This window comes from Pyrgilauda ruficollis, unplaced genomic scaffold (assembly GCF_017590135.1).
Source record: "Pyrgilauda ruficollis isolate IOZ18807 unplaced genomic scaffold, ASM1759013v1 scaffold50, whole genome shotgun sequence".
Taxonomy (NCBI): Eukaryota; Metazoa; Chordata; class Aves; order Passeriformes; family Passeridae; genus Pyrgilauda; species Pyrgilauda ruficollis.
This window is the reverse complement of record NW_024526600.1, coordinates 9,441,315-9,453,436: the sequence shown is the minus strand read 5'-3', so window position 1 is coordinate 9,453,436 and position 12,122 is coordinate 9,441,315. Positions and strand designations below refer to the sequence as shown.

Below are 12,122 nucleotides of genomic sequence, written 5' to 3'. Positions count from 1 at the left end.
TTTTCAGGAAACTTCGGTTTTTCTAAGCTTGCCCTTTTTGGGTTTGTCCTCTCATGTGACAACCCTTACATATGTCTATTATCATTAATGACAACCATTATATTTGCCAAGAAGCTTTCTGTCTGAAAACTAGAAAGAGAAAAACTCACAGAATTGTTGTGGATTTAATCCTGTGGTGACTCTACTGTTAAATCTCACAATAAGCTCTGGAAGTAGCTTTGTTTGAAATCCTAGTAATGATCAAGTTTTAAAATTGATGTGATTTGTAGTTTCTTTTTTTTTTTGTTGTGTGGAGGAATAGGAGAGCTGTAGCAACTTCCAGCCTAGCACTGCATAAAACATTCAGGGTTTGTGTCCTGTGTATTTGCAAATCTAATTATTTGCAATGCTGTTTCTTTTAAGTCTTTGAAATACAGCCAAATAACTTTATATGTGCATATTTAATCACTTAAAATATGTGTATAATTCATCAGTTAAAACATAATATTCCAAGAAGAGCTATTGTTTCACTGCTATAGTCCAGGTTTTTACTTGCTACCTTGTTATTTTTGGGGTTAGCTGTCTTAGCTGTGTGCTCAGAAATTTTTGATGAGTCTGGTCTTGATTCTTTTAATGGGACACATCTGAGTCTTGGATTTTCCTCTGAGTTATTGAAACCCATTGAAGGAGGGGAAGCAGTTGTGTTGGTGTGGGAGAAGGATGGAGCTGAGTGAGATGGGGTTTGGTGTCAGGAAGGTCCTTAGCCTCCCTTCAGTGCCTTTATCTGCTCTGAATGAGGGAGGGAAAGCAAAAAGGCCCAGTCCCTTCATGGTTATTGGCAATGGCAGGTACAGACAGAATGGGGGGTGATGCTTCAAGGATATTAAAAATTGCACCCTAACAGAGACTTTGAAAGCACCTGTTGCAGAAAGTCACATAAAAAAGGTTGCTTCCCTTCTGGTTTCTCTCCTGTGTATTGAACAAGGCCACTGTGCTTTGGCAATGTTATGTTCTTTTTTTATTTGGTTGACTTCATTGTATTGAAATTGGTGTGCCTGTTCAAAACGTGCTGATAAACTTTTTTATTTTCTCTTTGCAGTCCTCTTTCAAAGCATGGCATCTTGAGTATTTTGTACAAAAAAAAATAGAGCTTGGTTTCTATCACAGAAAAAGTTATTCCATGAGATTACTTAAAAACAGACATTGAAGTATAGGTCATTCCCTGCCCCTCCTTCTGTATAGAATGTGTGTGAGGTGTGGTTTGGAATTTATTATTTTCTACTTAGTTTAGCTTTTTGTCCACACACTCCTCACACTGCCGTCTTTTCCTGATTGTTGCAAGTCTTCTGAGAATTGACCAGTTAGATTTCTTCTGTGACTGACGAGTTCATGGTTTCAGGTTATCTACATTCAGGAAAAGTTTGCTATTGCTGTTTTCCCTGAGCAGTTTGGGACCGGGGCACTGTTGCTGTCAATGTGTTTTGGTACCTTTGAGTTGCAGACCAGCTGCCAGGCCGAGGTGGTTTTGCTGCTGTGTTCCTTTCTCTGCTGGCTCTGGTGTTTGTGTGGCAGAGGAGCTGGTGCAGACTGGCACTGATGGCTTTTTTTGGGGAGAGGCTGTTCCCATTAATTCCAACGTAACTGAGCTTACATTGGGTTCAGACAAGTGCTGGAAGTGCAGTGAGGGCTGTACAGTAGGACACAAAATGTTGTTTCATTGCTTGAAATAATTTATGAACATATCTATACTGTGCCCATCAGGTGCAAGCATTGTGAAACATCCTGGTGGGAAGTGATGCTTTATTTCCACCTTTGTTTGACCTTTTGGAGGCTCACACTTCTAAAGGATGTTTTTTGTTTCTGTCTGCTTTGTTTTTCTAAGGCTTTTGTGGTTTTCTGTAAAGGGGACTTGGCTAAAACTATTTCAGGGAACTCTTAATAGATCTAGGAGGCAGGACTATCTTAAAAAATGTTTAGTCTTCTTAAGAGGAAGAGTATTTATCTACAAGTCTGCTAATTCTTCTTCAGTTGACCTAGATATTTGTTGCATTAAGCTAATAGTTTTTCAAACAAATTACTGAAATAAGTTTGGGAAACTTAGAATCTGCATACAAGTATGGGTCCATCTCAGCTGCTGTTGCCTTAGATCCATCCTAGGTCTAAATAAAGCCAAATTTACTCATTTGATCAGATAAGGGAGAGGGGCTGGAATGTTTCTGACTCTGCTGGCATAAAGGCTGGAAGAGTGCAGGTTACTCTTTCCCCTCTTGGAAAGTTTTTAGACTAGAATGTCTGGATGTTGTTACAGACTCTCTAATTTGCATCCCCTTGCAAAATAAGAACTTGCGTTTAAATGAAGAGTGCAATATCTACTGTGGCACAGCATAAGAAGAAGGTATTTCCTGTCTCATCCTCTGAAAAGAACAGCTGAAGGTCCCTTGTGATATTCCTTTCATGACTGAGGTCATAAACCAAAAAACAGTCACATTTTTTAGGTTACAAACTCTGCTCCTGAGGGAGAAGGCGGGGAGCTAAAGCAGGTATAGCGTGAACTGCTTCTTCTTTCTGAGCAAGGAGAACGTCTTGGATAACAATGCATATTTGCATGCTTTTGCCTAGGTTGTTGAAGACTATGCTGGGAGGTGGCAGGTCCCTCTGCCTCAGCTGCAGGTGCTGCAGACGGCGCTGTGCTGCTTCACGTCTGCCTGCGTGTCCTTCCCGGCCGAGTGTGAGCACGTGCAGTATGTACTGAGTAGCCTTGCTTTGTGAGTACTTCTTCTTTTTTGTTATTCCTTCCTTTGCAACAGCAGAGCAAAAGGGTTTCGGATCCTCAGAGCTCCCCAGGTGGTGTAGCTACACAAAACCAGAAATTGCTGATTAGAATTTATTTTCATCTTTTTTTGTATCCTTGTTAAATATTCGAGTTGGCTGTGACAGTGTTTTGTCATAAGGGATGTGTGGCAAAATGAATAATCTAAGAAAGAAATGATCATCATAACCTTATTTTGGAGTATTTGAAGACCAACCTTTGCCTAGAGATGATTTTAAATCATTTATCTCAAATTTTTACTTCTAGATAAGCCACGTACTTCTTAAGGTAAATTTCTTAAGAAAGAAGTCAATTACTTCAAAATGGTACAGATTTTTATGTTTGAGTCATCAAAATGCTTCTGGGAATTAGTTGTCATGCAGTTAACTGACCCAAAGTCACATTCAGCTTCAAGAATTGCAGGATGTTGTGTATAAATTCTGCTGTAATTGCAATTTTCTTGATGCATCGGTCATTTTCCCACATGAGGACTGGAAGTGTCAGAATAATAAATACATAAGGAAAAGAAATGCTGTCTTCAAATGTTGGTGAAGCTTCACTGTGGACATTTCCTGTTTTGTGTGTGAGAAACTGTTTGACAGAGGACTATTTATGGCATCATAAGATGACAGTTTTCAAAGTTGCATCAAAACATGGTGACATCTGTTGCAGTGGGTTTTTTCACTAGTTTTAAGGAAAAAACCTACAAAGTTCAAACCATGTTTATATGTACTTTGAAATAGCAGAGCTTGGGAGGTAAAAAAGTAGAAATTCAGATTTTTTTTTTTTGATGAATACATTCTGATGTAATCAAGAAGTAAATTGGTCACTGAGTTCCTGTCACCCTTGTCTGTTTTGATTTTTGAGACTGAGTTTACTCCATGAGATTTGCTTCCATTCTAGGCTATCAGATTATTTATTCTTCTGCCTGGCTGGCACAGTTTTGCATGTGATGTGATATAAAGGGATCCCAGGGCTCAGTAGCTGCAGTTACCTGGGCAACCTTGCTCAAATCTCCTTTGAAAATTCAGTGTATATTAGGTCTTAGTTCTTGGAGAGCAAAACTCTGCATGACTGTATTGTCATCCTTGAGTAAGATTTCCTTGGTAAGCAGACAATAAACTGTTAACAGGAGCAACTGGTTTATTTCCTATATTTAATAACCTTGCTATTTATATCAAATGAAGCAGTATCTGCATTAATATCAGGGGGTTTTATAATGGTGCCACAGTGGTGTTTTGAGGCAATCTTCTGATGCCAAAGCAGTGATGTGATCAGTCTACATGGATATAAATGTGGATATGGAGTGCTGCAGAGGGTTTTGAAATAAACAAAGCTGGAACTGACTGTAGTAATTTTAACTGGAGACTAGTGATGAGGAAATAAAAATATTTTGATGGCTTCCTTTATTAGACTATGAGCAAGTGCATTGATAAAGCAGAAAATCGTAGTTTACACTTGTTCACTATTGATTTCCAGATTTTTTTTGCAAGATCTTCCTCTTTTTAAGTCAGTCAAAACGAATTTAAATGCAAGCATGCATCATTTGCTCTAATTAGTTTTGTCTTATTATTTAAGTTCCGGTTTGGTTGCTTGCCAGATCATGATGTGACTCATGGCTGACCTTTCCTGAGAGTCAAGTATGCTGCAGAATTTTGTTTAACGTGAAATGAGCTAATGTTTTTGTCAGAACCACATACTTATTTGGGTAGGGATTGTTTTTTCATTGCATATTTGAATTGAGATTCACAGACTTAGCCTTGAGAGAAATTCTGTCACTGAACATAATAAGTTTGTATCTATTTCCCTAAGCCTGTTTTTGGCATAGTTAATCATGGGTTAGAAAAAAAAAAATTACTCCAGCATCATCTATTGGAAGTCTAATTTTGTGGTACTTTTCCATTATTCCTATAGAAAACTTAATTTTGTCTGTGAATATTAAGACTCATTTTAATGCACATGTCTAATGAAAATGTTACTGTGGAGAAAAAAATGCCTTTAATTTGCACAATGTTTTTTCAAGTTCTGCCTGTTCCTCTGAGAGTTGCTCAGTTCTTGTCTGCTGCTCTTGACTTTCTCAATCAGCAATTGCAGCTCATTAGTGCAGTGCCTGCCTGGTACTTTTTCCAAGTAGAAATGAAATTTCTCAGAATCTTTAGGCAGAACAGTAACAGTTGCACTGCAGATCCATGACTGCCAAGTTTTTGATTGAATTCACTCAACTGCATTATCTGGAAGGAGGCTTTTATAAACAAAAACCTGAATTGAAAGGAGATCTGGAAAGCTGCTTTTTACCTTCCTCTCTGATTCTGTAACAGGATTTAAAGGAACTAAAATGCTAGACCAGTATTTTAAGATGATAAAAACCATGGAGGTCACAGATCAGTTTGAATCTAAGCAGCTGTTGAAAGTATTAGTCCTTTCCTCATCCATTTCTGCCACCTCTTTTTTTTGGGGTAACACTTCTGAATTCATCTTGCTGGACAGAGACCTGATCTGCTTAAAAACTTGGTGGTGGTGATAAAATTCAAGTTGTATGAATTTGAATGCCACGCAGAAGGTGAGCATAGTTTTGTTTGCATGTTTGCACAAAAGCTGTCCCTTTCTAAATATCTTTGAAAAGATAAAATAATTAATACCTTTAAACCAACATCTTAATAGAGAGACTTCAGTTATGGCAAGACTGGCTGAAATGAAATAAAGTGTGTTTATTGTAGTAAGTGCCTGAAAACAGGAATTGTTGGCTACCAGAAACCTTTGAGTGACTCCACGTGGCACAAATCTAGAATTCACAGAATTCCTAATTTTGGTTTGAGTGCTTCTAAAAATAAGAGACTTGAGCAGTTTCATTTTTTGAATCAATGTTTGTAGTTTGACTTGTCGCTACTTCTGTTTTGTAGGAGTTTTTTTGAATTGCTGCTGTTCTTTGGAAAGGATGAGTTCTATGAAGATCCTTTGAAAGATATTTTAGGTTCAATCCAGGTAGTGTTGCCTACTTTCATATAAACTTTTAATATTGATTTTAGTAGATGTAAAGACATACAGTTTTTGTGACTGTATGACCTGGAGGAAATGTGCCATTATAATGAAAGAAACTTTGTTTGTTTCTGTCTGTTTAGAGTTTAATGTCATTCAGTTGATGACATGAAATCTCATGTTTCCCCTCTGGTTTTAAACAGTAAATTTGAACTTGAAGCTTCTTCTCAATGAAGTCTTCAAGTCAGCATAAACATGGATAGTTTAAATTGTTCTATTCTTGGGTAGATTGGGAAAGAGTTTTCTATATCTGTGTACAACTGCATAAGATAAATGACCCTAGCTTAAGAACTTGTTTTGCCAGGTAAGTTTGGTTTGTTTGGGGTTTTTTAATACCTGAATGGATTTTTAGGATTGTACCACCATGAGAGGAAACTTTGTAGTGAAAGAAAGGATGAAAACCTGGTTGTGTCTCTGTTAATACTGCTCATGGAACTGCAGTTTGGGAACCACCATGAGAGGAAACTTTGTAGTGAAAGAAAGGATGAAAACCTGGGCTGTGTCTCTTTTAATATTGCTCATGGAACTGCAGTTTGGGACTTTGCTGTTTTTGTGTTGATACCTGTCTATTGCTGCTTCTCCAAATTAATGTGGCAGCACCGTTCCTGCATCAGTTGTGTAATCAAACTGGCAGTGAAAACAGGTAATTGTATGTGGATGGAAGCCATTCTTCTGCTGCATTTTTTTGTTTCAATATTAGATAACTCTTCCATTACTGAAGTTTTCTGTTGATTAATGGTGTTGTTGACACTTTTACAGCAAATAAGGCGTGGGGATGAGAGGGAACTTGACATGTGAAAATAAAGGCTGGCTAAAGCATTCCATGATATTACAGGCAAACATAATTCCTGTTATGCAGAGATCTGGAGAAAAATGGTTGCTTGAGGGCTGATGACTCATGGCTTAATTCAGTTTTTCCCTCAGAAATCACAAATCCAGCTCAACATGTCTAAGTCTGTGCAGGTTGCCATGAGGCCAAGGCTTGTCTCAGTGTGTGCCAGTAATATCTCCAATCCAAGTTGGTTTTGCATTGTTACACAAATGGAAGGCTCTTTCTGAAGGCTGTAGAAGCCATGAATTTGACCTTCAAGAGTTCTGTATTGGTATTTGTAGATAATATCAGTTGTTGCTTTAGGGCTTTCTGTATGGTCAGTGAAAGACTTTGTAGCTCAAATTACTGATTGAGGAAATACTCAGCCATGCATAGGTTTCTTGGTTTGTATCTCTGGGATAATCTAACTGTTTTAGACAACATCTTTTTATTCTTTCTAATTTTTTCTCTTTTTACACTTAGGAATGTCAGAACCTTCTAAACAAATACAGGAATCTGAACCTGGAACTAGTGACTCGAATCATTCGAGATGGTGGACCATGGGAGGATCCAGTATTACAAGCAATTCTTAAAGCAAAGCCTGTGTCACAGGAATTAGGTACTTCATTTATCACAGTAATTTTCTAGAGTACTGAAAAATGTGTTCAATTATGCTTTTTTAAAATATATGGGGTCAGGTGTTATCAGCTGGCATTGGACAGTGTTTTAACTATTTTTCTGTAGTAAAATATGCTGGTTTCTTTTTTATTTGAAAGAAAGCTGAATTTCTTTGCTAATTTAAGTCTGCTTTTATAATGTAGAGATCAGATTGTTCAGACAAAGGCAGCTATGGAGTAGTTCATAAAATTCACAGGGTGGATTTCCCAAATCTCCAAAGCATTGAGACCAACTTGACTTCATTTAGACTCCTGAAATAACATGGTTGGAGAGGATCTGATGTGTATTTGTCTCCTGGCACTCTGACTCATTTAATTTTTCTCTTCACTTGTAAATACTTGGTCTTGTGGCTTTCCTTGGTTCTGTTTCCAACCATGCCCATGGCTACATGTGACAGCTGCTTTCTGTTTATGGATATGTAATTCCTGGAGCTGGGAAAGGTGCAGTGCATGGGAACAAAATCACTGGAATGTTAATGAAAATTCCTAAGAGGAAAAGTACCCAAGCTACAGTAAAGTATTTATTAACATGTCAAGCAACAGTGTTTCTCAGGGGATCTCTTAAAAGTTGTTTTTAGTTTGCTAGTGATGGAAAATGCCAGCTTTTCTCAAGTTATTATGGTGTAGTGTCTGATAGAAACTCATCACTGTGTTTGTGACAGTGTCTTCATTGAGAGAGGAAGAGCACTAGAGACAGGACAGCTCAGTGAGCTGCCTCCTTAACCAGAGCAAGGGTTTTGATAGCAAATTAACATCATTATGCCTTCGTTGTTCTGTCTCTTTTGTGAAGCAATTGCTAGAGAACAGATTTACCCATGATTTTTATTAGAGATCTCATAAAGTTCTGGTCAAATAAGTACAGAAACAATGAAAACCAAGATGAACCTCGTTTTGTTCCACATTGCATGATTTTAGTGATTATGATGGGGAATTAGGTCTTGATCTCCATCTCTCCAGCAAAGAATTAGTTTAGTCCTTGCTATAATGATTCTCTTGGTCATTGTGAGTCCTTTCTCTGATGGGTTTGTTTTTAACCTGGCAGAGCAGGAATGAGACCTGTTGTCACTAGATGAGCGCTTTGTTCCCTTTTGTTTCAGGCTGCATCTCCTTTCCCTCTGCTGAGAGATTTTCTCTCCTTTTGCCTTGATATCCTCACACACATCCTTGACACATCTCATCTGTGCTGACAAATGTTTTATTTTAGATAATTTATATTTTGAAAGCTTGTTCTTTCTTCCTCTTTCTTCATCTAAAATTTGATTCTTGTGAAGTCTTACACAAAGCAAACATCCTGTGCTGCTTTATAGGCTAGCAGGGTTTAGTGTGTTATTTGAAACTTGGTCATGTAGCTCCCTCAGGGGTTATTTAAATAGGAAAAACTGCCTATTATTGCTGAATCACCAGCCATTCCTTGCAAAAATGAGTTTGTGTGAACTACATAATCCTGTCCTGGATTCATTAACTGCATGGAGAAGCTTAGGCCAAGACAAACCCCTCTGTGCCTGTCTTTACAGGAGTCGTAGTAAACTTTGAGATGTCACAATCTCTTTGGAGATGGCTGGAAACAAAGCAGTCATTGAGTTGAAAGAAAAATAGTGGGGTTGAAACGTAGGAACAATCAACTTGTAATGGACTAGGGAGAATAAGGTGAGCATCTAGAAGAGAACATGACAGAGGTGCAGTCAGAGGGAGCAGTTAATGAGTTTCTGAGGTGCTGCTTGATGTCTGTTGCTCTAAAGTGAAGCATCACTGCCTGGGTAAGAATAAATGTTGTTTCTTAGTGTATCTCAGGCTTGGCCAAGCACTGCTGTAGCTGGCACTTGGGTTTGAGGGGTTAGAAGAGCTCTGTGTGCTGCCCTGGGAAAATAGGACAGTCCAGGACTGGGAGGGAGCACTGCTCTGCCAGCAGTGAAACTTTGAAATCAGAGGAGGCTGTAGGAACCCCCATCCTTGGGGAGCTCCTGCTGGCAGTGGTGTAGGGTGTGGAGATGCCCTTCCCTGGGAGAGGAGGCTGTCAAGAGTCTCCCTTCTGGAGCAGAAGGAACCTAACAGTTCCCCACACTAAGTGGGAGTGGTAGAACAGGCTGAGCTGTGCTGTGGAGTGCAGTTCTCCCTCCTCAAAGGGACAGGGATGTTACAGCCACTTGTTGGATGGGCAGCATTTCCTTACCATTAGCACTTAGAGCTGAGTATTTCCAGCCTTATTTTTCAGTAATGCTTGCATGCAAAACAGAGGATGTAGTTTATTATCCTAAAGGTGCTAATTCAGTGAAGGAGAGGCCTTTACTTGGCTCTAAGGACTTTTCTATATAATTACTTTTTCTTGCAGTTCATCACCCCCATTAGACACTGGCTTGCCTTTTAGTCCTCTTGTTTTCTGAGTTTGTTTTCAAAAGTGCTAATGGATAATGGGAATGAGATGTTTCTTCCTTACAATGCATCTGTTAACAAATCAAATTGAAACCTGACATCCTTGAATTATACTGCTTAAATGTTCATTAGCATGGAGCACTGCTAGCTTGCATAAAAATCAAGATGCTAGAGAAATCTTGGGTTTGAGTGTAAGGAATGATTTCAATCCTTAAAAAAAAGCTTTATCTGGAAGGTTGTTGTACAAGAATCTCTTCATTTTGGGGGAAAAAATTCTTTGTTCTGTTTGTGGGTTTTAGTAACCATTTCTTAAGTATCACTTTAAGTTGCTTGTAATTAATACAGATTCCTTCTAAGGGATGAACTTTCAGCCTTCACTGACTTGAAATTGACAATCTCATTCTTCTTTCTTTAAAACATGAAACACTAAAATACTACAATTGTAGCCTTGAGTGATATTTTAACTTATAATCCAAAGAGATACTATCATCTGTATGATCTTTTATAACAAAAATGCAAAGCATGTCTTCCAGGTATTTCTGAATTTCCAGTTACTTCATTGATGAGTATTTTCAGTATCTCACTTGAAATTATTTCAGTCAAATATTAGTGTTAAAAATATATTTTAGAGTTAAAAATATCTTTTAGAGCTGAAAACCAGATTTCCAGAAATTAGGAGCCAGAATTTAAAGGTATTTAGGTAGGAATTGTGCCCAGCAGCACTTTCAGAGGAAGATATGTTTTCCAAGCAAGTAAAATCAAGGCAGTCAAAGCTTCTTAAGGCAATAGCATGTGAACTGTAGTGAACTTTTTTCACCACTTTGAGGTCTTACATTTTAATGGATAATGAATATCTTGAGGTTTTTAAAAGTATTTATAATTGTATCTTTGGAGGTGATGTCAATCCTATGCTTCTGACAGTCACACATATTCCACTGCTGAGAAAGAAGGGGATTTTCTTTCTTTAAAATGCTCACATCTGCTTCTATATAATATAAATTTCATCAATCCTTTGCAGCACCTTGTATAACTTGTTAGAAACAAAATACTGAATTAGATTACTGGTTTAAGACAAATAACAATTTCTGTTTCCAAGCAGGACAGATTTCTTATGGTATTTAATTTAATATTTGATAGACTTTTTTTAGCAGAACCTTTATTTTTTCTTAATATTATTTGTTATTAAAGATAGCATTACATTTAGATATATTTGTTGTTTGGACTTCATATTCTAATTGCCTTTAAATCTTTCTTTTCTGTGCAGTTAACAAATATTTAAGCTCTGAAAATCCACTGTTCTTTGAACTCCGTGCCAGATACCTTATTGCCTGTGAACGCATCCCTGAGGCAATGGCTCTTATCAAATCTTGCATAAATCATCCAGATATCAGTAAAGATCTGTATTTCCATCAAGCTCTTTTCACCTGTCTTTATATGTCACCATTAGAAGATCAGCTATTCCAGGAGGTATTGTTTGTCAGTATACATTTCTTTTTTAAAATTAAGTGGTGCTTTATACTTGCTGTGTACGAGTTGTCAAGAGGAGCATGTGGAACTCTGATTTTGTGGAACCAAATGTCATAAAATCAGGCAGCCACACTGGTGTTGCTCAGCTTAGTGCTGGCTTAAGCTTGGAAAAGTTGAATGTGAAGTGCCTACAAGTCTTGTTGACCTAAATGCAATTTTTTGGCCAAGTATTCTTGTAGATATACTCCGTAAATATTTTGTAACTTCAGTGTATTTTAGTATTGACTATTTTAGTAAAAGCACTTGAGCCTAATTAATGTTAATCATACATTATATAGTTTTGTTAAAGTTTTTTAATGATGCCCCAATATGTAAAATGACACTTGAGCTGATTTGATTTGAGCTATTTTATCACTGATAGCACTTAGTAGATAACAGTGCTTTTCTTAACCTTGTTCTAAGAACAAGCCACCCAAAAGTGGCAAGAACAAGTGCTTTTGTGTCATGTTTTAATTTCTCAGACAATTACTCTGATGGTTATTACTCTAAAAAATATGAAAGAGCTCAAAATATCTCCAGAATCTTTCCTTACAGATGTACACAAAAGCCATTCCAAAGGACATCCTGTTAATAGCATTCCAAAGACATTGTGTTAATAGCAATTCCTGAAGTTTTTAGTAGAGCAAGGTCTGATTGGTTTTGATTTCATGTCAGCAAATTGATCTAAATCAATTTTATTTTAATTGTATAGCACTTGTTGAGGACTGATTGCAAGAGTGGAATTGAGATCATCTGCAACACTGAAAAAGAAGGGAAGACTACCTTAGCCTTACAGCTTTGTGAATCCTTCCTAGTCCCACAGCTCCAAAATGGGGACATGTATTGTATATGGTAAATACTTTATTTCTGGGGAAGCAGCTGAGCAGAAAATACATGCTTATTGCCAAAATGAAACTCACCTAACTTAAAAATA

General features: G+C 37.5%; 1 protein-coding gene across 7 annotated transcripts in view; it reads left to right on the top strand.

Moving 5' to 3' along the window:
- ZNF654 (zinc finger protein 654) overlaps positions 1–12,122 on the top strand; it is a 29,820-nt gene that overhangs the window by 6,171 nt on the left and 11,527 nt on the right. For 3 of the 7 annotated variants that reach the window (XM_041480247.1, XM_041480253.1, XM_041480254.1), the window contains 5 exons: positions 2,599–2,744; positions 5,689–5,770; positions 7,119–7,254; positions 10,947–11,149; positions 11,901–12,040. In XM_041480247.1, coding sequence (XP_041336181.1) covers positions 2,599–2,744; positions 5,689–5,770; positions 7,119–7,254; positions 10,947–11,149; positions 11,901–12,040 — 707 coding nt within the window. Of the gene's footprint in view, positions 1–2,598; positions 2,745–5,275; positions 5,349–5,688; positions 5,771–7,118; positions 7,255–10,946; positions 11,150–11,900; positions 12,041–12,122 lie in introns of those variants that run through there. The other 4 variants (XM_041480251.1, XM_041480252.1, XM_041480250.1 and 1 more) reach the window with 3 other exon arrangements.